This window comes from Corylus avellana, chromosome 5 (genome assembly GCF_965113065.1).
Source record: "Corylus avellana chromosome 5, dhCorAvel1.hap1.2, whole genome shotgun sequence".
Classification (NCBI taxonomy): domain Eukaryota; kingdom Viridiplantae; phylum Streptophyta; class Magnoliopsida; order Fagales; family Betulaceae; genus Corylus; species Corylus avellana.
Window position 1 is genome coordinate 14,957,461 of NC_142494.1, and position 25,587 is coordinate 14,983,047.

General features: G+C 36.8%; 2 protein-coding genes across 2 annotated transcripts; one reads left to right on the forward strand and one right to left on the reverse strand.

Annotated features, from left to right (window-relative positions):
- The first annotated feature begins 499 nt into the window (after positions 1 to 499).
- LOC132181388 (secretion-regulating guanine nucleotide exchange factor) lies at positions 500 to 5,384 on the forward strand. Its single transcript, XM_059594583.2, has 2 exons — positions 500 to 668; positions 4,158 to 5,384. Exon 2 carries the CDS (start codon positions 4,160 to 4,162, stop codon positions 5,201 to 5,203), a length of 1,044 nt encoding a protein of 347 aa, XP_059450566.2. The 5' UTR covers positions 500 to 668; positions 4,158 to 4,159; the 3' UTR covers positions 5,204 to 5,384.
- Positions 5,385 to 21,841: 16,457 nt separating this feature from the next.
- Positions 21,842 to 23,503, reverse strand: LOC132181012 (protodermal factor 1). Its single transcript, XM_059594050.2, has 3 exons — positions 23,294 to 23,503; positions 22,711 to 23,188; positions 21,842 to 22,362 (listed from the first exon to the last, which is right to left on the reverse strand). Exons 1-3 carry the CDS (start codon positions 23,439 to 23,441, stop codon positions 22,032 to 22,034), a joined length of 957 nt encoding a protein of 318 aa, XP_059450033.2. The 5' UTR covers positions 23,442 to 23,503; the 3' UTR covers positions 21,842 to 22,031.
- Positions 23,504 to 25,587: the final 2,084 nt, after the last annotated feature.

Genomic DNA, 25,587 nt, shown 5'->3' on the forward strand with positions numbered 1-25,587 from the left:
AACCTAAATGATTCCTAATACTACTTGATCAATTAATTAATTAACTACAAAAAAAAAAAAAAAATTAACATATGATTAATTAACTTCAATACAAAATCATGTAATTCTTTAAATTAAGTAAACCTGAATTCTTTATCAAATTGATCCATTAGAAATAGGGTTCTCTTTATTTATTTATTTTTTAGTCAAAATTTAATTTTGCTTTATTTACGATGGGACATAAATTTCTTCCAAACTAGTGTAAAAAAAATATCTTCAAACCCATTTAAAATAGTGTCTATAAATATTTAAAATGTACATTAAATTCTTAACGTAATTAAGAATAATTTATTAACTTAGATTGAATTTAATGTGTTTTTTAAATATTTATAAACACTTTACACTATTTTAAATAGGTTGTATTTCTTCTAACTAATTTGGAGAAAATTTCCGTGATTTACGATATACATAAACTTTAAATAAGATATCCATAATTAAATTTTGGTCATAAAATAGTTGTTGTCCGTTTTTCGAAATGCTATTCAAACATGATAGAGGGTGTTACAGATGGCCGGATCTACCACTCTCGTCTCCGCGCTAAAACCCACCGGAAATTAACATAACATTGAATGCTCATTTCCAAAACTCAGATCTTGGCTTTCTGTCTCTCTCCGATCAAACTTTTCCAGGTATGTTTTCTTTGTTTATCTTCTGAATTTGGGTCTCAGAACTTTGTTCTCTCTCTCTCTGCTACCAAATAGAAGCTTAAGATTCAGCATTGGAATTCTCATAATTATTGTAGCAGATTCTAATTTTGATGTTTTCTGAACTTTGATGTAATATTTCGAGGAAGTCGGGCAATTTAAGTAGATAGAATGGGTAGAGCTTGCAGATTGTAATGTGTGAATTTCGTCAAGAGACATTGGTTGGGCTAGGGCTTAGGAAAGACTCTGATTTTAGAGTGAAGAAGTTGAAGGTATAGAAGTCTTATGGCCCCCAATTTATGTTGGGCTATTGTTTAGGAAATACTCTGATTTTAGGGTTTATGAGAAAGAAATTTGTGGGATGGTGGATTTTTAGGGTTAGGGGTGTAAAAGTTAAGGATTTAACGACATGCTATGCAAATAATAATATTAATAAATAAAATAAAATCTTTTTTACGTTCTGGATTTTTGTGATTCAATAGTTGATTGTGGTCTTATGTAGTATTAAGATGGCATCAAAGAGAAATAAGAGAAGAAGAAGAAGAAGAAGAAGAAAAAAAAGGTATCTCTTATATCCGCCAGGACTAGGACTTTAAAATTTCAAAATTTACACAACAAAGAGATGCACCAAGGGTGATTTATTGAACTCAATCAAGAACAGAACTGTAAAAGTCTCATGCTGTCAAGGGCAAGTGTACAGGTTCTATTCTTGAGAGCGGCCACTTCTTGCTTAAATGTGAAGAACTTGTTTGGGATTGCATTGGGAAATAGGTTTATATATATATATATATATAGAAAAAGCCTCATTTTCAACCTTACCCCACAAAGTAGTTTTGGGCTTTTTTAGAGGAAAAAAGTGTTTTTTTTTTTTTTTTTTCCTTTTTAAGTTTTTACCGAACCAACATTTTTTTTCCCTTAACAAGCTTTTTAAATGTTAAAGAACTTTTAAGATCCTAAATGTAATCCCAAACAGGCTCCAAGTTAATGACTTTGCCAAAAGAACCCCCAAAGGCCTATCTTGGCAGGACCAACACTGCGTTTTGGGTAAGGACATTTTGTTTGCTCAGGCTAACAAATAGAGCTGAAGCACTACTACAGCCCATGTAGAAAAAATTATTAAATTACCAACATTAAATGACTTGTGAAAACTTAGCATGAGCAAACTTGGTGACTTCTAACATCACGAAAACTTAAAGATCCACTTGTACCTAAATCATATGTTTAACATTTCTTTGGACTCTACGCTTGCTCTTTCTTAAGTCTTTTCTTGGCTGTATCTTACAGATATTTTTGGTTACTTGATGAAAGAACACTTCAGATTTAGCAGTTTTAAACTCATCTGATGTGATTAATATATGATATTTCCATGTGGTAAGAGTTTCATGCTCATGCTTGAAGTAGGTAATCTATATATTTTTCTTTTAGTTGTTAAAATGAGAAATTCATCCGAACATAGCCAAAGAGTTGTGTCTGGGTTATGCAACTGGAGGTTTGTTCCATTGGTTTTGAATTGAAATATTGAAGATCAATAGGGTTCGTTTGGCAAAAGCCATGGCCCAGACACTGTTTAGTGTCTAGGCCATTCAGACTCAACATTTGGCATATTTTTTCCAATTTTGCCCCTCTCTCTGAAATTTTTCCACAGACCGGTTTTCCCCCTAATTCCCACGCTTTGTGTTTATGGGCAGCGTCTCCCCAACACCCCCCGCCCCCCTAACACGCGTCCGAAAGCCTCTCAAAACCCAGATTTTCTCCCCCCCCTCCCCCCACCCCCCTGCGCTAGCAGAATTTCTCCCCCCCCCCCCCCCCCCAACACCCCCACGTATCAGCCCTCTCCCCCACGTATCAGCCCTCAAACAATGTATAATGGCCCAAATTGGTATGTCAAAAATTCAAGCATGGCAGATCAGAAAACGGAAGAATACAATCATAGTTTCAGAGAAACAAAGGTCCAATTAACACTTACTCTTTCCGCCGCCAAGTGCTGAGCTTCCCATCGAGGTGAACACAATAGAGCAACTCCTTATTCGGATACGGCAACACGTTGAGAAACTTGCCGCAGCCACGAGGCAGCGCCGTGGTGAAGAGCACCGTCTCGTACTTCAAATCAAATACCACTAATTCCCTCGGGAATGTCACATACACAATGTGCTTCCACAGCGGCGAGAACGCGACCCTCGCCATGTAAAGTGGGAAAACTGCCGAGGTGGGGGACGCGGAATTGGAGCCAGCGGCGGAGGCAGTGGCATCTCTCTCCAGTCTCTGCAATTCGGCGCAGTCGGTGGGGATTTGTAGCTCCTTGAGGACAATATCGTCTTCAGTCTCGCCCAACACCTTGACGGATAAGAGGAAGCCCTTGAAGCCGAGGGCACAGAAGTGGTTGGAGTCGAAGGGGTCGCGGCGGAGGCAGGAGAGGAACTCGGGTGCGGCGTCGTATTGGAAGACGCAGCGGGCGGAGGAGGCGCTGTAGAGGGAGAGAGTGGAGGGACCGTTGATGGCTGCGAGGAGACAGGAGTCGGGCCGGGCCTGGACCCAGTAGAGGTCCTGGATGCCGGGTTTCGATTCGGAGTTGGTCTCGAACCAGAGAAGCGAGGATCGGTCGCGGAAATCGAGGATGCAGATGCGTCCCTGGCCGTAGGCAGCGGCGAGGAGGAGATGGGACGATGAGGCCTCCATGGAGAGGAGGTCGCGGCGGAGGGGGAGAGGAGTCCAGCGAACAGAGGTGACGAATGGCGAGAGGGAATTGGAGTTGGAGGGGCTGGGAGAGGGGAGGGGGATAGTGGAAATGAGTTGGAGAGAGCGGGAGTCGACGACGGATATGGAGCTGCTCGCGGTGAAGGCCAGGAGGCCCGAGGGGCTCAAGTCCGCCGATCCAAAGTTGTTGCAGCTCGGCGGCCCAGGGAGCGTGCAGTCCCACGAGTCTAGGCCTGCTGCTCCGGCTGCTGCCAGTGCTCCTCTTGGGCTCGACATTGCCGCTTTTTCTGTCGCCGTCGCAATTCCGAGTGTACAGAGATCTCTCTGACGGTTGGGAGAGGTTTTTATTTTATTTTATTTGGTCTGACTTTTCCCTCCAGGGGAACTTCTGATATGATCGCTAGGTTGTGTGTTCAACGGTTGGTTTTTTACTTTGGAAAATGCACTCGCTCAGACACAAGAGCGCTCACTTTTACGAGTCGTGCGCTGAGATTTTTTTGGAGAAACAATTGAAGGGTAATATGGTAAATGCATGTCAGGGAAAGGAGCCACAATTTTGACTGAACAGTGTCTAGGCTGCGTGGGGCTTTTGCCAAACACCACCTAAATTTATTTTAAATATTGATCATGTTGGCTACTGTAATGGTTATAAACCTTAATCATTTACGGCAAATCTACATAAAAATTTATCCACTTTATTTTCATTTATGTCATATTTGTAATTTTAGAGAATTCATTCAGAATAACTCACTCACTCTTTCTCTTTCTCTCTCTCTGCAGTAATGTGGAAGCATGGAAACAGATCGAAAGCTTGGAATGGGCCTCAAAAGTGTAGGGTCTCAATTTTGATCACGTCTCTCATTCTTATTCTTGTAGTTTTAATCTCAATATATCGTGACAATGGTCAAAATACCAGATTATCATCTGGACTTCTGAAGCAAAAATGGAATAGCTTAGAGTCTTTGGTGCAATTTCATCCAACTGCCGAGGTCCAGAATGGAACAAAACTTATATGGCAAATACCTGATACACCTAAGGCTGTTATCTTTCTGGCTCATGGTTGCAACGGCAGAGCTGTTAACTTTTGGGACAGATCTTCTACCTGCCCTAATTGCATAGGGTTACCTGAAGAAAGACTTATCACCCTTCACGCTCTTGCTCGAAAGTTTGCCGTTCTTACCATATCAAGCACGGGAAGATGCTGGACACTTGGGAAGGAAAGATTCATTGTTAAGGATATTATGAAGGGGTGGGTAGAGAAAAACAATCTTCAACAACTTCCTATTGTGGCTTTGGGAGCCTCCTCTGGTGGGTATTTTGTGTCTGTACTGGCCACTGAGTTGAAATTCAGTAGTATTACACTTATGATTGCTGAAGGCGTATTCGATAGGATTGCTATCAGTGAGGATTATCCGCCTACACTGTTTGTGCACATGCCCAAAGATGTATCTAGGCAGCAGAAGATTGATGAAAATTTGCAACTTTTGAGAAATAAAGGTGTTGATGTGGCAGAGATTGAATGCATGGAGTTCCCCCTGTCTCCACATCTTTTATCCGACAGAATCCCAGGTATTGAACAAAGTTTTTCTGCCAAGTTATTTGAGCTTTTCCGGGACAAGGGCTTCATCGATGAAAATGGATATATGAAGAATGATGGGCGTGCAACACGATGGCAAGCAGCTCTCAGGGAGAGTAAGAGTTATATTCCAGATAAGCATTTAGCAGAACACATTCAGGAGGAATTGAATCTTGCATTCGCTTATCATGAAATGACCAGCTTGCATTCTGAGCAGATCTTTAAATGGTTTGAATCTCATATGAGTTGATCAGAACTATGTTGAGCCACATTTTTCCTGAGACTTACAAGATTTTTGTGGAATAAATTGTGGTCAGAATCTGAAGCAATTTCAATGTACAGCTTATTACTAGTTGTAAATGTGGAAGGGAGATGGAAAGTTTACTTGTTACGATTCTTCTTCTGAATCAATTAGAATTCAACTGAATCTTCTTCTCTTGTACAAAAGCCACAAGGTCTCAATCCTTGAAATATAATAATACACACCAGATTATCTGTTGTTGACAACATAGAAGCCATAAATCCAACGAGTAAATGCTTTATGTTGGAGAGTTCAACCTCTCTAAATTATACTACATGCTAAAACATACAATAAACTCCAAAGCTCAAATCCTGGAAAAGATTTATCCCATCTTCCTTGTTACACCATGTAAACCTCCTAACTTTATCTTAATATCTCTTAAAGTTGTATCACAATCACTGCACTTTCTCTAAATGCAATTTGTAAATAATATTGTATTTATGACTTAGTAAGTAAAGTAATGTAAGATTAAACAGTGTGTACATGTGAGCCTTTATTAAACTCTTGAACATAACTTATTTTAGAAGTTATTGAGCATGTAAAGTTTATTGGTAATATTGGAAAAATCTCTTTCATAAAATTTATTTCGTGATAAAAGTATTAGACTAAATGAAGCTTCGAGTTATAAGTAATACATAACTCCCCATCCGACTTATAAAATAAAATAAATAAATAAAATTCCCCCCTTCCCTATCCCTATTCCTCTCCATCTTCCTCTCCCTGGTAGCAGTATCTAGATCTAGTTCTTCATACTCATATCTACTTATTCCGGCCGACTTATCCGCTTTCCAATGCTTCTGCGTCGATCAATCAACGGAGTCTCGTGTGCCGGAGCGTATTTCTCACGCACTGACACTTGGATCTCGTGTCAAGTTGTGTCTTCCTAGAGATGTTTACGATGCCGTGCTCCTCTGCTGCTGCTTCTAGTGCGGTTTTGTTGTTTTTAGTTTGCTGCTTTGATTTATTTTTTGTTCTTTTTGTCCTGGGTTTTGGGTCAAGGACGTGAGTTGACTTTTGACCTTTGGGCCAAAGATGATTAGATCAGTGTGGGGGATTATCTCTCACAGTCGGAAAATAAGTTTTGAAAATTTGGACTACCCATGTTTTAGATCTAGTATGCTCAGAACAGATCTGTTTCTTAACTGAAGTTGTACATGGGTTAGCGGAGGCTAATGTCATAATCTCATAGATGTGATTTTATTGTAAGAATTTTCTAATTGTATCTATGACTTTATAATTTCATAGCATTTGACTATGTTTTATCAGAGTTTTATGCTCTGTGATGTAAGAGATATTATGCTCTTGATCTTTTATCAATGAATTATGAAAGATTCCTGTTAAAAAAAAATAATAAAATAAAATAAAATCTCATACCATAAATACCTTTGAGTGCAACAATATATAACCTTTGCGAGAGAAAAGAATTCATATTAGTAGAAATTAAAGCATAAGGCATAATAATAAAGCCAACCATTTTTGCATGTTAGCTTATCCCGGAAAGACCACTACAGACTCATCCTATGGCTGCAGGAGAGCAGCCTGTGGTGGGGAATCTTTTCTGACTGGAGGACCATGACTGAGCAAAAGACTATCGTCATAGGTGTATAACCAAGAGAAGGCCACCAGGCTGATAGCCCACACCGGCCACACCTTCGCGTGTTTGTCATTGGGTGCGGTTTTTTTGCCATCTGTAAATCATAAGTGTTAAATGATTCAGTACGGGCCATACACATGTCATTATGGCTTCGTTGGTTAAACACTTAAACTTATATACACAGTGCACATGCGAAAGTCTCATAACATAAAGTAATCGTTAAGCACTCAGTTCATTCATAATTGTAGTATGTGCAAAAAATCATGATGGAAATTACCTTCATGACATTTGTAATCACAGCATAAAGCATCATTGCATCTCTAAAATATCGTGGTACTTTCAAAGCATCATTGCAGGAAAGGTATTTTCATCAAAGATGACATTCCTTGACAAATAGACTTTATTGGTGACTAGATCAAGACATTTATACCCTACATTATTGTAACTTAGAAAAATGCAAGGTTTGGATCAAAATTACAATTTGTGTAAACTAAAAGGACAAAAGAGAGGATAGCATGACAACCAAAGACACGCAAATGTTTATAGTCAGGTTCTTTCTTATATAATTTACAGGACGGTGACTCATGTTGAAGGACAGGAGCGGGAAGTTCGTTGCTAATGAAAAAAGCCATGACAAAGGCATCAACCCAGTATTTGTTTGATAAATGTGAGTGAGCTAAGAGAGTTGATCCTACCTTAGAGTATATTCCTCAAATTTTGCTAAGCAAGACTGTTTTGCTGTGAAGTGTGGGGACAAGATTTTTGGTGTATGATCCCATGTTTGGCAAGAAAATATTGTAATTGGAGTGAGGTATATTCACCTCCTCAATCAGATTGAATGAAGTAGTTTAATGGTAGTCTTGGTAGATGAAAATTGATTTTCAGCTAGTGGCTTAAATTTGACAAAACTCTCAAAGGCTTCAGATTTAGCATATAATGGATAAAACCAAGTATCTAATCAACAGAATTTGGTATCAGAGCTTAGTTCAAAGAAGATTTTTGGGCAGAAATTTGAAGAGAAAACGTAGGATAAGCTGAAGGAGAAGCCATGGCCAGCATAAGTAGCAACGTGAATTGGAGCAATGTCTAGGTACCGATTTTTTCTGGTGAAAATTATGATTTTTTGTCTATAAAGATGAAGACCTTATTTGTCTCTATAGAATCATGGGACATGGTAGAATCAGCATATGAAATACCTGAATCTACACCAACCTTCATAGAAGCTTAAAAGAGGGAATTGAAGGAGAACAAAAGCAAGGATGCTAGAGCTCTTGGGATGATTCAAAGGGGAGTTTCAAAAACTATATTTTGGAAAATTATGAGAGCAACAAGAGCTAAGGAGGCTTGGGATATTCTTCAAGTTGAATTTTTAGGAGATAAAAAGGTAAGAGCAATCAAACTCCAAACTCTTAGAAGAGATTTTGAAAATATGAGAATGAAGGAACATGAAAGTGTGAAAGATTATTCCACTAGATTTTTGGAATTGGTAAATCAAATGATAGCTTATGGTGAAGATATGATTGATTGTAGAATTGTTGAAAAAATATTGATAAGTTTGCATGAAAAATTTGATCCTATGGTGGTTGTAATTGAAGAAACTAAAGACCTCTTTAGTTTAGGTGTCCAAGAGTTGTTGCGTTCATTGAAATCTCATGAACAAAAGTTGGAACAACACTTTGAAAAGTCAATAGAGAGTGCATTTCAATCTAAGCTCACTGTTAATGTTAAAAATTATGAAAAGAGAACATTAAGTCATGAATAAGGTGAAGATGACTCAACTAGGGGAGGTAGAAGTTTTAGAGCAAGGGAAAGAGGAAGAAGTCCAAGAGTATGGTTGGCCACGGGGCAGGGCGGGGTGGGTATTGCCCATTTCTAGCACCCGCCCCGCACTATGCAGGTTTGAATATTTGAACCCGCCACCCGCATACAAGAGCCATTATCCGCACGGGGCGGGTTTGCGGGGCTGGTTCGGGTATTATGTTAATGGGCTTTTTTTGGGGTTTTTTTAATTAGTTGATTGGGCTTTTAATTAATGGGCTTTTAATGGTAGATTGGCTTTTCTTTTCTTTTTTTCTAATTAGTTGATTGCGTTGAGTCTGAAAGGCTTTTTTTTTGTTATTTTTTTTCATTTGTCATATAAATAATGGGCTTTTTTTCTTTGTTTTGTATTTGTTAAAATTTTCATAAAAATAAAGAGTTTTCTTGTTGTGTGAATCAAATATGCAAAACAAAAATAATCAAAATGCAAAAATCCAACTACTAGTTCTAGGATGCTACAATTACAAAAAATAAACCCAACTACAAAAACAATTTAAAAGCCATAAACACATAAAATTTAAGAGACATCGAAAATAAAAGTTCAGCAACCAACAAATAAAATTAAGGCTAGTAGCCAACAAAAAAATACTTCAACCGTAGCAGCCACCAAGGTCTAAGGTCCAAGCAGAATGCAACTTCAAGTTGCTAAGACACTAATCATCCTCAAGTAAAATGTTGTTGTTCTTCAAAATTACTTCTACAATGAATGAAACAAAAAAAAAAAAAAAAAAAAAAAAAACATTACAATATCAATTGAAACCAATAAATGAAATTTGTAAATAGAAAAATATATTAAGTAAACTAAAATGATCAAAACGCTAACATAAATCGATCTTATAACTTTCAGCATCATCAACCATATCTAAGTCATAACTTAGGGGTGCTGATCTTAACCAGTTTTGTGAACATATCAATACTTCAACTGTTTTTGGGGCTAGTGAACTTCGAAAAGGATCCAACACATGTCCTTTGGTGCTAAAAGCCGACTCTGAAGCAACTGTTGTAATGGGAATGGCCAACACATCTCATGCTATTTTGGCAATTATTGGGAATTTGGTTGAGTTCACCTTCCACTAATTTAAAATATCAAAATTCGCATTCGCTTTCTCAACATCCTCCATCAAATATCGATCTATTTCCAATTTGCCTTCAATATCACTTTTAGAAGTTAGGTACTTCTGAAACGTATTCATGAAGTAAAGGTTAGCATTCTCATTTTCTTCTATTGTTATTGAGGAACCTTGAGACAATTCACTACCATGTTGAACTTGAGATGCCCTATCTCCAAAGCTGTAGTGATCATATAATTTGTTAAGGATGCACCTCAATTTTTTCATCATTTCAATACATCTATCGACACCAAGAACATCTTTAAACCAATATTCTAATGCCCCCAAAATTTGGTTCGTGGATCAAGTATAACCGCAACAAACATCATCAAGTTAACTTTATCATTGTTATGAAGATCCCTCCAATATTTTTGTTGTACTTCGTCATCATCTTCTCCGCCATAGCACTCAATACATAATCACCATTATCAATATACTCTTGTAAATGCATGTGAATGCCATAAATTTCTTGAAAGTACATATTAGATGTACAATACAAAGACCCCGAAATTCACATTGTGGCATCATAAAAACGTTTGAGAAACTTGAGAAAAGTCCTAATACGATTCCAATCAGTATAAGTAGAAGGCCCCAAACCATTTTTCTCATTCTTTTCCTCAATCAATGTAGGCTTAAAGTTTTTATCAAACTCTTCCATAAGTTGGAAAGCAGCTCGACATTTTTCAGCACCTTCCAACATCAAAAGTGTAGAATTCCATCTAGTTGGAACATCAAGATACAACAAACCCTTGAAAGAAAGTTGTTCTCTTTCAATACAAACCTTAAACTTCTCAAATCTTGCAGGTGAAGACTTCACATACTTCACCACACTTCTAACCCTCGCAATGGAGTCATCAACCTCTTTCAAACCATCAGTCACAATAAGATTTAGTATGTGTGCACAATACCTCATATGCATAAACTGACTTTCTAATATGACGCCCTCCTTACTACAAGTTCTCCTCTTCACTTATTCTAAAGCAACATCATTGGCAGTAGCATTGTCAACTGTGATAGTGAAAATGTTACGAACACCCCACTCAAGCATACATGACAAAATCTTCTCCCCAATGGTATCGCCTTTATGAGTAGGAATTAAACAAAAGTTTAAAATTTTTGTGTAAGTTCCAAACACTATCAATAAAATGGGAGGTGATTACCATGTAATTAAGGTTCTGCACCGAAGTCCACGTATCAGTGGTAAGACAAGCCCGATCACCATTTGAGATGAACATTGTCCTCAACTTTTCCTTCTCAGACATGAAGAGCTCAACACAATCCTTCATCACAGTATAACGAGAAGGAATTCCAAACCTAGGCTCAACTATCTTCATCAAATCCTAAAACCCTTCAACTTCCACAAACCTAAATGGCAACTCATCCTTAATTATCATCTTAGCAATTGCTACCCTTATTTTCATAGCATTGTATTTCGTAATCACCAAATTACCAATAGATCCTTCTCCCACTGCCATTTGTCATTCCCTTTTAACCTCAAAACTTAACTTTGATTGTGACTTATCATCTTTATCAAACCTATCAGGATATTTTTTGCAAGAATTCCTCAAATGCACAAGCATGGATGAAGTACCTAGCCTTCTAGTGTGACAACTAAACAATTTATTACAATACTTGCATTGTGATTTAGGATCCTCAGGATCACCCCCCCCTGGTAAAATGTTCCAAAACCAATGATATTTGCTCAGATTTTTTAGGTTTTGGTGGGAGACCTGAACTAGGGTTTTGAGTGCTAACATTATGACTATGAGTAGATAAAGCAGAACTAGAACCAATATCACTAGTTGAATGACCATCCATGAGTCTACAATAAGTGGTAAAAAAAAAAAAAAAAAAATCAATACTGCATAATCATCTCATTTTTCAACATGAAATCAGTACTACATCATTATCACACTTTTCAACATGAAATTGCATAACAAAAAATAGTAAAAACATCTCCATGAGCAACAAGAGCCTTTTAGCTTAGACAATTACCTTTCACAGAGAAGGTTCACGAAGAGATTGAGTTCTGATGGTCGCTCTGTCGACTCAACTAACGACCTAATGAGATCACGGAGTTATGAATTAAACAAGGGAAAGCGGATCTTATATGGTAAAAAAAATCTTAGCATCAGTAATATCCAAGCTCATTCCCACTAACAGCTAGGAGGTTTCAAATGGCAAAAAATAATGAAGACATTTCTCACACCATCAGAAGGACCCAACGGATTGTAGATACATGAGCATGGTTGCAAGGACATGAAAATCAAACAATACAGATCAAAAAATCATACCTTAACAAAAAATCACTACTTCAACATTAAAATCATTACTTCAACAAAAACCTAAATTTAAATGCAATCCTTAACAAGAATCTAGAACAAAAAAATCCTTAAAAACAAAAAATCCTAACATTACAATATAACCAAATAATACAAATCAGACCAAGAGGTGATTCGGTCACAAAGGTCACTATGAGAGCCAAGAGAGAGAGAGAGAGAGAGAGAGAGAGAAACCTGGGAGCAGACTGCGACAGTCAGTGCTTTGGGAGAGGCGAGAGAGAGAGGAGCGGCGACAGTGAGAGATGAGTGGCAAGAGTGAGAGTAGAGAGAGGAGTGGCAACACCAGCAAGAGCAAGAGTGAAAGTCGAGAGACGGAGAGAGGAATAGGATGGAGAGGAAGGGGATGGAGGTGCGACCGTGCAGCTGATGAGAATGAGAATGAAAGATTCTAGGGTTTTTTAATTTTTAAGTGTATATATATATACACGGAGCAGGGCGGGGCGGGTATCCGCAAAAAAAAAAAAAAAAAAAATCACTAAACCCGTAACCGGCCCTACCTTGCGCGGGTTGGATATTTTCCAACCCGTACCTGCAAAATAATACTTAAAACTACGCGGGTTGGGCAGGTTTTTGCCTACCCCTATCCAAGAGGAAGAGGTAGAGACAACTATGTAAGAAAACCAAGTGTTGAAGGCTCTCCACAAAGATTTAATATTTGCAAGAAAAGTAGTCATGATGAGAAAGATTGTTGGTTCAAAGGAAAGCCTCAATGTTTCCATTGCGAGAAGTTTGGCCACTTGTAAAAGAATTGTAGATTATTGAAGAACAATCAACAAGATAATTTCACCGAGGAAAAAGATGGTGAAGGAAACTTGTTATATGCATGTCAACATGTTTCCGAGAAGAAAAATGATACATGGGTCTTAGACAACGGTTGTAGCAATCACATAACACTAGAGAAGGAAATTTTCCTTGACACTTCATTCCACTCTAAAGTGAAGATGGGAAATGGTGCTGTGGTGGATGTTAAAGGAAAATGCAGTGTTGGAGTTGAAACCAAGAAATGGCTGAAGAAAATTCGTGATGTTTTATTTGTTTCGGAGCTTGATCAAAGCTTGCTTAGCATTGGATAGCTTATCGAGCATGATTATGTTCTTCATTTTGAAGGCCATACGATCCGTACTTGTACAGTTTATGATGAAGGAAGAGAAAAAGTTGGTTGTGGCTGAAGTTAAAATGGCTCCAAATAGAAGCTTTTCACTTACTTTCAAATATGCAAAATACAAGGATTTAAAAGCTGGTGTACTTGATAAATCATGGTTGTGGCATAAAAGATTTGGTCATTTGAATTTTCAGAGTCTCAAGCTACAAAATTAGAAAAATATGGTGCAGGGGCTTCCTATTATTAGTGAAAAGAATGAAGTTTGTGTGTTGTGCCCTTGGCAAGCATCATTGACAATCATTTTCCAAAGGAGTAGCATGGAGGGCTAAAAGATTCTAGAGTTGGTGCATACTGACATTTATGGGCCTATGCAAACTCCTTCTCATTCTCAGAACAGGTACTTCATTCGCTTTATTGACGATTATAGTTGCATGACTTGGGTTTACTTTATGAAACAAAAATATGAAGTCTTTAATATTTTCAAAAAGTTTAAATGTCTTATTGAGAGGCAAAGTGGTTGTTTTATTAAAGTCTTGAGAAGTGATAGAAGGAAGGAATGTACCTCAAATCAATTCCATAAATTCTGTGAAGATTAAGGCGTGGAGAGGCAATCGACAATCTCTTATACTCCACAAAAAAATGGGGTATCCGAGATAAAGAATCAAACAGTCATGGAGATGGCAAAATCTATGTTGGATGAAAAAGGATTACTAAAAGTCGTTTGAGTTGAAGCTGTATACAAAACTATTCTTTCAATGAATAGATGTCCAACCAAGGCCGTGTGGGATAAAACTCCATTTGAAGCTTGGAGTGGAAGAAAGAAATCAATCAAGCATCTCAAAGTGTTTGGTTGTATTTGCAATGCTCAAATTCCAAAGAAGAAGAGATCCAAGCTGGATGAGACAAGTGAGAAGTGCATATTTGTTGGCTATAGCTCAATGTCAAAGGGCTATAGGCTGTACAACTTGAAAAACAACAAAGTAATCACTAGTCGAGATGTCTTATTGGACGAGAAAGCAAAATGGAATTAGGACCAAGGCCAAGTTGAAGAACAATTGATTCCAACGACTGTTTTATAGCAAATTCCAGCCCATGGAAATTCAAGCAATGATGATAGCAGTCACCCATCATCAAGTTCAGCTTCATCACCAAGCTCACCATCATATCCAAGCTCAACCTCAACATCTCCAAGCTCAAGTCCAATGAAATTGAGGAATTTGGATGATATTTATGCAATGTGCAACTTTTGTGTTGTTGAACCTGAAAAATTTGAAGAAGTAATGAAAGAAGAGAGTTGGAGAAAAGCTATAGAAGATGAATTGAAGTTATTGAAGAAAAAAAAAGAACATGGAGGGTGGTTGATACTCAAGACACAAAAAAAAAAAAAAAAAAAAAAATCATTGGTCTAAAATAGATTTACAAAGTAAAGTACAATGTAGATGGGTCGGTTCAAAGAAAAAACGAAAGACTAATTGCAAAAGAATACTCAGAGCAGCACGGAGTTGATTTTCATGAAACGTTTGCCCCAATAGCTCGCTTGGATACAATTAGAGCTCTAATTCTTTAGGAGCTCAAAAGGGTTGGTTATTGCACCAACTTGATGTCAAATCAGCCTTCTTGAATGGAGAGTTGAAAGAAGAGGTGGATGTTGAACAACCTCAAGGCATCCAAGGTGAAGAAGAGAAAGTGTATAAGCTGAGAAAGCTTTTATGGGCTAAAACAAGCTCCTAGAGCTTGGTATAGCCATATTGACAATTACTTCAATGAAAGTAGTTTCAAAAGGAGCAAGAGTGAGCTAACCTTGTATTTAAAGCATCAAAGTAATGTTGATTTCCTTATTGTTTCATTATATGTTGATGATTTGATATTAAGCAAAAGCAATGCTAAAATGATTGAAGAATTTAAGAAAGATATGGTGAACAAGTATGAGATGAGTGAGATGGGACTGCTACATTACTTTTTTGGTATTGAGTTGTATCAAGACAAAGAAGATGTGTTCATTTCATAAAGAATGTTGCTGAAAAAATTCTGAGAAAATTCAGAATGGTTGGTTGCAAACCAATGGCTACACCCCTTGCAGTAAATGAAAAATTAAAGAAGGAAGATGGAGGGAAAAAGTTGAATGCTACTCTTTATAGAAGTTTATTTGGAAACTTGTTATATCTCACTGCTTCAAGGCCTGATATCATGTTTACAGCAAGTTTGCTATCAAGGTTCATGCATTCTCCAAGCCATTTTCACTTTACAGCAACAAAAAGGGTGCTTAAATACATTCAAGACACCACAAGTTATGAATAAGGTATTGCAAAAATTCCTTGGTGAAGTTGCTAGGCTTTTGTGATAGTGATTGGGGTGGCTATATTGATGATATGAAAAGCACCCTAGGTTATGCATTTTCACTTGGATCAGATGTGTTTTCCTGTCCTCAAAGAAGCAACAATCAGTTGCTCAATCTTTAGCAGAAGCTAAATATGTTTCAGCATCATTAGCTATATCTTAAGCAAATTCGTTGAAAAGAATACTTGAAGATATTGGTAAGAAGTAAGAAGAGGCTGTACACTTACATTGTGACAATAAATCAGTCATAGCAATAGTAAAGAATTATGTTTATCACATCAGGACCAGACACATTGCAATCAAGCATCACTTCATTAAGGAAGCTATTGAAGAAGGTGAAGTGGATTTAAAATTTTTCAAGTCAGAGGAGCAAGTAGCTGACATTTTCACCAAAGCATTGCCAAATGAGAAATTTCAGCAACTCAGAGAAGCACTAGGAGTTCAAGAACAACACATTAAGGGGGAAAATGTTATAAATTAATGTGCTTTGACTTATTTAACTTTTACCTTTGGTTGTATTTTACTAAACTCTAGTTTGTTGTAGGTGAAAATGTGTATATGTTGTGAAACTATGTGTGTGTGGTTCTTGAACCTACTTTTGTAAAAGCTTATCTTATGTTTTGTATTGAGGAGCTGTTGAAAATCAAAATGTTAGAGAAGAAGAAAAGTAGAAGAAAGAGCTGAGAGCTAACTTTCAGAAAAATCCCTTTCTCCCATGTTTATTCTTTTGTTTTTCCCCTACTTTGTGCACATTTTCTACCGAAATTCTGTAGCTACTTCCTCTCTTGTTTACTTGTGTTTCCTTTGTCTAACCAACTACCTCATTAAGAGGTGTCTTGCTGGAACATCCTGTCAACACCCAATAACTCGTCGCTTCTCAAAATAGGAACGATCGGAGATAGCCATCTAAGGTAATTATTAGCATCAACAAGTTTGATGGGCATTTGTTATGTGAGGCTAGGGAGAGTGAAAGCGTCTGCTGTCACGGTGCTAGAAGATGCCATGAAGTATTAAAGAAGAAGAAGAAGAGAGAGATAAAAGGGAGGATCGAATGGGTGTGAGCCTATAAGGGCTCTCATACCATGAAAGAATTTGATATGAGGGAGATATTATTTGATAATTTTCATTGAACAATTTACAGCAATATATACAGTCCATAGAGGTTGATTTACATCATAAAGAATTTTAAAAACATAATAAGTCTAACTAAGCAATTTCCTTTTGAGAGTTAGTTTCCTATTGGAGTCATGATCTAGTTTCCTTGTGAAGCTTAAGATGCCTTTCCTGGAGCCCGAGATGCCTATCCTACAAGTTTACCCTTTTTATATAATCTGATGTAGTGTATTCTTTCCTTGTATGTTTAGCTGCACAATATTCCTTAATTGAATTGGCCAACACTTTCCCACTGTGGTTTATTGCCTTAGCTGTCCACTAACAATTTGTAGCTTGATTGTCGCGATCCACATTATTTGCAAGTTACCCACATAATCTGCAACTTGAGTCTCGCCTTATGTAACACCAACTTTGGTTGGAATGCCAATTGTAGAATGGTGTTTAACAATATGTAGTATTGCGAAGAAGTACTATTCTCTTGATTTTTCTAAGTAAGAGAAAATTAATTTGAGATTTCAGTTGATGCATTTTAAAGTTGATGTGCTTAATTATAGTGACCAAAATAATTAAATAGGCCTAGATAGCTTGGTTAGAAGGTTAATTGGACTTTGGGTCACTAGGAACAGTTGGAGGGTACTTTTGGGAATTTTGAGACTCTGGCCGAATGCTCGTGTGGGGACCACTCAAGCGCTCGCCTGCAAATAGTACATGAACGCTTGTGTAGGGACCAGCCCGAGGGTACGTTGACTTTTGGTTGACCATTGGATATTACCCTAAAACCGCTAGGTAAACAATACATGAACGCTCAGCACTATAGTACCGAGTGCTCATTGCACTACAGGACTGCTCTTGCAGTGCTCACAGCTTTTACACCCTATAAATACCTTTCTCTCACGCCCATACCAACCCATTATGCCTTCTGGAAAAACCCTGCTTGTGGGAAGGTAATCATCTCTCTCTAGTGTTTTTCTTAAGATGTTATGCTAGCCTTATGTGTTACAGTAGCTTAGTTGTTAGAAATCTAGTGGCATAGTTCTTAATCTTGTTATAAGCATTTCTTTTCCGTTAGGCTTATTCTTGTTGCATGAAGATGTTGTTTCGAGTTAGGCAGTGTTAGAAGACCCTTGTGTAGCCTCAGAACTAGTTTAGAACAACTTAGGAGAACATTGAACCAAATGAGGTTCTACTTGGACTCTCTGGTCGAATGCTAGGCCCAAAGCCCGAGCGCTCGCCCAAAGCCTGAGCGCTCGCCAAGAAGCACTTCAAGGGAACACCATTTTGGCCCAACATTCTATAGCCCATGTTTTTATGTTCTAGGTTCGTTTTAGTTTGAAAGTAGGACTAATAGTAGGCTTTCCACAGACTTGGAGAACCCGGACCCTTTGGAGGAGTTTTTAGAGGACTTGTACGATCCAAGTGAGTACAAATTCATTACTTTTCCTGCATTGCATGACTATTTTGTGTACCAAACATAGATTTTACAACTCTCATAAAATACATTTTGTTGCATTAAACTCTACCATTTGTGAAAATGTGCTACTTAACAAGATAATGAGACAATGAGACTTGTAATAGCATGCATGTAAAATACGGACAAGACTAATTACATCACATGACATGGTATACCGGTACATACAGGATAACGGCTATGGGCTTACTATACATATTAACTTTATGGTCAAATGCGTGTGTAAATGTGATATATGGGCCTTGGATCCAATGATTGTTTCGTGACAAGCGTAGCCTTAACGGGTGAGTTACTACAGGACGTACATCATTAGTAGCGTGAGCCACTCGAGGTCAGACTCGGTCAGGTTGCTAGTGTGTGGACGGTAGCGTACAATGGTTGGGGCAATGGCATTGTATTACACATCCCTCAGGACAGGGCCAACCCTGCTGAGAAGGGGTAATATCTCAAGTAGACCATACAGTTGAACTATCATTGATTCACAAGAGATTATAGCATGTACTATACCTATATTGTATTCATGGATAACTGTCATACTTAAAATGTTGCATACTTTACCAAACAGAGTTCATCACTAAATGGCATAAGTACTATGTGCATTTTTACTCACTAAGCCTTTAAATTTACCCATTTATTTTTTTTCTCCTCTATTATGTATAATTACGCGGTTTAGCTAGCATAGAGGAGGATGACTACAGACAGCTAGTTAGAAGTGGCCCAGGATTTGATTTGGGTCATTTTTTAGGACATGGACCCGGTTTGGCTCAAGTCCATGTGGAATAATGGAGGATCCACATGGGCAGAGATGATTGAGATTGTCATCATGCTAGCATTACTTAAACTTATGTGTTGATTTTGTTATCTTATTATGGGTTGTAATATATTTGATGATCGGTCTTTGACCAGTACATCTGAGAATCAATTTATGCTATGATGATTTATTGCTACTCCGGTTATTATGATGGTAGTATTTAGTTATTACTTTCTTATTCATGTGGTTGAAAGTCTTCCGATGTATTCTCTCTCTTAGGATAGGTTACAATCCCTGAGTCTTGTTCTGTGAGGGACAAGGCTACAAGGCAAACCATGGAATCAATTACCAGTTAATTAATTTTCACGGGGCGTTGCATTAATCATTAGAAATTAAAAGAATTGTCTTCCATTGCAGAATTATGTTGAGGATTGATAGAGACAGAAAAATTGGAGATATACTATCTTATTGATATATCGATTCATCTTTCTTTTTTTTCTTTTTTTTTTTGACTCTTCCAGTGTCTAATGCACCAAACAAGCATTTTCAGTTATGAAAGTTGTTAAAACAAGACTTCATAATAAAATGGAAGATGAGTTTCTTGTAGATAATTTAGTTGTCTACATTAAAAGAGAAATTTTTGAAAGCTTTAACTTAGATTTGATACTTGATCATTATATTTCTTTAAGAAAGCGTAGGATGTAATTTTAGGTAATTTGCATTTTTCATTATTTTTGTACTAATGCCTACATGTTAACTAATATATCAATTTCACATATATTTATGAATTATGAAGTCAGATAGATATGTTTTTTGAGATACACAATTTGTGTTATAATTTTTAGTTTGAATTGTATTTGCCATACTTTTATATACTATAATAAAATATAATATATAAAGATAACAAAAAATATATTTTATTATTTCATTTTCGCCCCTATTGAGACAAATTCCTAGCTTCACCGCAGAGTGGGCCAATGTGATATATTATGAGTTTAGAAGTGTCCCTTAGGTGTCTCCTGTGAATATTCACCATTGTCAAAAGCATTAAGCAATCTCATAGCAAAAGAGCTGCCAGGTCCTGAGCTAGAAACCTTTCCATTAGCAATACATTTTGCTGAGAAGACCTCAGAGTTTCTGAATTTCCAATGCATGACTATAAACTAAATTTTATCCGTTAGAATATTGTTCCTCATATAACCGAATGATCCCTATCTCGATTTTAAGGATGTTTACCATCACTTTTCCAGAAGTCGTAGCATTTTGCTGCAGGCATGACACGTCAATGGGTGCGGTGGGAATCAAAACCCACCGTCTAAATATTCTAAGCAGGCCAAACAAGAGTGCTGCATTTGTGCCACGACAGCTGGTGGGAGTCAAAGTCAAAACCTACATTCTTTCGACACATAATAATACACTGCAAGGATAAGACTCTATCCAAACCAAAGGAGCATTTACTTTAGTTAATTTACAGATAATATTAATTTCGACACACCCATAAATGTTCTTTGGACACACCCATGGTTCGGCTCCCTTATGGTTGTCTAGATCAGATGGTTATTTATTGATCAGTTATTCTTCAGTTTTATATTTGGTTGATCAATTATCCGTTTGAAATTTATGAGCATTGTCGTGATACGCATGTGGTGATTTAAGTGTGTAATAACTAATAACACCAAGATTTAGTAATTAGTATATATGATGATAATGACACCCATCATCCTTTTATGGCGTAGCCTGAATCTTGTAGGACGACTAGCCTGAATCTTTTCTTTTTTTTTTTTTTTTTTTTTTTTTTTTTTTGTAAGAGAATCTTTTCTTTTGACACCTCTCACTCCAAGCTGTTCAGAAACTTAAATGGATAGCTAAATGGCTTCTAAAAGCTTTTATATATATATATATATATATAATGTCACTTTGCCGCCATTGCTTCGAGTGACAGCTAATGATGGCTATGTGTCATTAAAAGAGAGTGTGGTAAAAAGTTTTGAAAAGAAAAAGAGGGAAAAAAAAAATTGATTAATGTTATATAAAGATAAAAAGAGTTTTTAATTTTTTTGTCAGATAAAAATGAAAAAATAAAATTGTTTAATAATGTAAAAAAAAAAAGTAACTTTATTTTTTCCCAAAAAATTAAAAAAAATTAAAAAAAATTGAAGTACCACATTTCTATATTTTAATTATTTCACCTTAATTGTGTAATTTAGTTATTTTTTACTTTTCAAAGCACCTATATATATTTCAAAATTATATGCATCAATCTAATAAGATATCATTTTTTTTTCTTTTTTTAATATTTGGTGAGTTACCATCACCCAGTTTTAGACTAAGATAAATAGTTAAATTCAACTACATTTTCACCCAAATTTACATCGAATAATTCAAATAACTCTTGACTAGTCAAATGTAAATGCAATAAGTTTTTAATTAAAATCTACCTATCATTCTGACACTTTTTAATGCACTTCATGTATACGACATCACAAGCTAGCTAGCAAAACTGACCAATGTTCCTATGCATAAAGACCGCATTATGTTTTTCATTAATTTAAAGTTGCCTGAGGCAGGCATAGTCATAGTCATATTTATGAAAAATAAATGTTTTCAACTTTTGATGAGAAACATGCGATCAGGGTTTTTTATTTTTTAAGCTACCTAAATAATTAAGTTATATATATATTCTCGAATTTTTATTTATTATATCTAACGGTTCAAACAAAAATAAAAGTTTGTGTGTTACTGATTTTAGTGTTTAACATGTCAAACGATCCATTTGCCGACGTAACACGCAAACTGTGCATTTATTAATTAGAATTGTTCAAAATAAAAATAAATAAATAAAAATAATAAAAAAGAAAAGAGAGAATCTCATATTTTAAAAAATCTGAAAAAATCCTAATTCGTACTTGACATGTAGTGCTGAAATAAATATATGAAAAAGGAAAAGTTCAAATTAACTAAACCATCAATTTATTTATAACTAAGAATAACATGAGATAAAGCATCGAAATTGCTAACATAGTATCCATCTTAATATGATATAATAAGATACTTAACAAAGACACAAAACCCTAATAAAACAACACACAATGCTAGATCTTAGAATATAAACTGATGATGATGATGAGAGGAACCAAATGCTTTCAGGGTCTCGGCTTGATTCGGCCCTCGTTGGCCAGCTTGAAGAGCTGAGCCTGAGCTGCTGCGGCCCTGTTGGAGCCGAGAGCCGACACAAAACTATCCCGGACTTGCTTTGTTGTGAAAGGAAACCTCTGGTTCACCATGGAGTTGAGCAATGAAGCTGTCCCTTCTCGGTAGAGTGCGCCGAGCCCGTCAGTGCGTGTGTTGGAAAGAGCTTGCTGCAAGCTCACGCTTGAGCCGAACCCTGGAACGCTTGTCACGCCGAATGCATTCCCCAAAGTTCCCCACCACCCCAGTAGACCCCATATTACTGCTGGGTGACTCCTCCAGTAACTACATACAAACAAAACAACATCAATGACAACAATGTTATGTATATATATTATATCCATATTGTGTCTTGTCAGTCACTGTTTACCGGGATATTGTAAGTGGCAAAATGGCATTGCTGTTTACGGTTTAACGAGAATTTTAAGAGAACAGTACCAAAAAAAAAAAAAAAAAAAAAAAAGAAATTTTGGAGGTAAAATTTAATTTTATGGAGTTTATTTCAGATGATTCAGAACCCAAAGACTTCTAATGTACTTTTCTTATCGGCTTAAGTAAAGTAATGTTACTGTATTCATTCTATTTGTGAAAAAGAAAAAGAAGAAAACGAAAGAAAGGTGTATAGTAACTTACTTGCATGTACCAGGTGTATTAGGATCAAAGACAAATGGAGGTGAAGGTGGGGTGGGGGTTGTTGGTGGGCTTACGGTGACTGGTGTGGGGGGGCTACCACCTGAATAAGGTGGAGGGGAGTTGTAGTAACCACCAGGAGTTGATGGTGGAGTCTCATCATGATGTGGGGGAGTTCCACAATTTCCGTCTGAAGGGGTTGACGGTGGCGGGTTGTAGTAAGGAGTTGACGGTGGCGGGTCGTAGGAAGGGGTTGACGGTGGCGGGTTGTAGGAAGGGGTTGACGGCGTCGGGTTGTAGCTTCCGCTCCCACCATGAGAAGGCGGTGTGCCTCCATAGCCTCCCGAAGGGGGTGATGGTGTTGGGCCGTAGCTTCCGCCGTCCGAAGGGGGTGATGGTGTTGGGCCGTAGCTCCCGCCACCGTGACCAGAAGGCGGTGTCCCATAGCCACCATGTGATGGAGTGTGTCCATGGTGGCCACCTGTAATGATCAACACATGCAGTGTAGATTGTGGTAAGAAACAAAATAGCAAAAATATAATATGATCACTCTATAAACTGGGAGAAACCACAAGAAAAAAGAGACCTCTAGGGGGATGTGGTTCTGGAGAGTAGTAGTTTTTCTGGTCTTCAACGGCAGTTGACATGACATGGATCATCATGTTGTGAGAGAGCAATGCAGCAACAACACTACAAACGTAAAGAGAAGCTAATTTGCTTGGCACCCTCTCCATCTCTGAGAGCTTGCAAAACAAGATTGAAGGGGAGGAGGAAATATAGTAGGATGAGTGTTCTTGAGATTGCAGAGTGGGGTATATAAAGGGTGGACACAGTGAAGTAAATACAAGCAGGTGAAGGCGCATGGAGTTAGTTGATGTTTTGCAGGGAGCATTTACTCCATTTGCATTGCTACAATAATGCTTGGATTTAGTGCTCATAATCAACCTTTTCTAATACGTTCAACTATTCCCTTAGGATTTTGAAAATGATGTAATAATATATATTGTTTTGATTATTATTAAAGATGTTAGCTAGGTAGTAGCTAGGTAGGATCACTTCTTCAATTCCCTTAAGATTTTGATAGTGGGAAATAATATTAGGGAGAGGTTAGAATATAATTGGAACGAACAAAACATGTACATGTGAAAAATTAGGAAAGGGAAGTGATGATGATATTATAAGCTACTCTTGTCTCTTGGAGAGAAGATTTGAGCGTGTATAATTTATTAATTTATTAATTTATTAGCTGCTGCATGCTGTAAGGATCGGACCAGCCGCGTTCATGCTTTAGCCTTCACAAAATAATTCACTTTTCAGATAATAAATAATAATAATAATAACAATTTTAACATAAATGCTAAATGTATAAAAGTGCTTGACAGATGAAGTATAAGCTAATCTGAATGAGAAAGACTAAAAATTAGCTTTTTATTAGAAATAATCAAACTTGGAAACAAATAGGTGAGGCTACATTTTGAATAAAAATAGCCAGTATGGTTTTAAAAAAAAAAAAAAAAAAAAAAAAAAAAAAAAAAAGAAGATTTTATGTCTTTTCTAATTTAATGAGCGATTTCATACCTTATATCGAACTTTCAAATCAACAAGTTGGTGAAGAAATTTAAATTTGTGAGTTCCCACAACTGATGAAAACCTCAATAAAACGAACAATATGGAAAATTGGCAACTACATAATATATGCAGGACTTCCATCATTGGCAATATGGAAATATATCTGGAAGATCAACATAGTCACGGGATGTAAAGCAATATCCTAGGAAAAATAGTTGGTTTATCTCTTCATAATAATAATAATAATAATATTATTATTATTATTATTATTAGGAGAAACTTTACTTATAAACCTTCTTGAGCTTTTTATCATTTTTGCAATCTCTCTTTCAAAATTACACTCAATTTAGTATATTGAATTTTAAAAAATTTATAATCGCACCATAAATCCTAACAGATGGGTGAGAAATTTTCAAAATATCCCTGTGTATTTTAAAAAAAAAATTGTAACTTAAAGATAATTTTATAATTTCATAAAGTCTATAGGGTATAATAGTCATTTCACCATTTGACCATCTAATTTAACCTCAAAACCTAACCGAATATGGATGAAATTACAAATTTTTTAGAGTTTGATACACTATATTAGAAATTTTTGAACTTTTTGATAAAAAGTTGAGAAAATTTAGTGAAATTCCCTTATTTTTATCATCATATTTTGGGTGCTTCCACTTCCTTAATGCAATGCATGAGCTATTTATGTAAGCTACATGTTAAGCTGACAGCGCAAGCCCCTTGTCATGACATATGGTAGCAGCAGCCAAGTAAACAGCTAGCAAAGACCTTTCCTTCTCTCACAAGCTCTGTGCTTATCAGATTCTTTTTTGCACACCACAGAAATTTGAAGCTTCTTAAAATCTGAATAAAATAGGCAAGAAATATCTGAGAGCCAGTGGAGCCTCTTCCCTTTCCTTTAGGCATGGGCCAAAAGTCACTTCTCATTATTACTCATCTTCCCCTCAAGACTTTTTTCCCATTTTGATATATATATATATAGTTGCATGGGCCAGACCATCCATGCATGGAAACCTCATCCATACCATGTAACATGTTGTTCCTGCTGGAGCTCCCGACAGTTGTCCCTAGATTCTACATGATTTCCTGGATACTTGTCAACTTTGTTTACCCTCAAAAGCTTTAAAAGTTAATAAAATTTTGAGGAGAGAGTTGGGGACCCAAGACATTGAAAGAAGAAGTGGGAACTTAATTAGAGTGACAGAGAAGTAGGTGAAGAAACACAAAGATGTTAGGACAGAAGTAAAGAAAGACAGCACATGTGTGTCATTTTTTGGGTCTGTAAATTAATCACTC

What these genes read in the sequence shown, in the direction of transcription:
- LOC132181388 (XM_059594583.2), top strand. Translation starts at nt 4,160, where the DNA reads ATGTGGAAGCATGGAAACAGATCGAAAGCTTGGAATGGGCCTCAAAAG.
- LOC132181012 (XM_059594050.2), bottom strand. Translation starts at nt 23,441, where the DNA reads ATGGAGAGGGTGCCAAGCAAATTAGCTTCTCTTTACGTTTGTAGTGTT. An exon ending in AGAACCACATCCCCCTAGAG is followed by an intron (nt 23,189 to 23,293) that starts GTCTCTTTTTTC and finishes TGATCATTACAG; the next exon opens with GTGGCCACCATGGACACACT. An exon ending in AATACACCTGGTACATGCAA is followed by an intron (nt 22,363 to 22,710) that starts GTAAGTTACTAT and finishes GTTTGTATGTAG; the next exon opens with TTACTGGAGGAGTCACCCAG.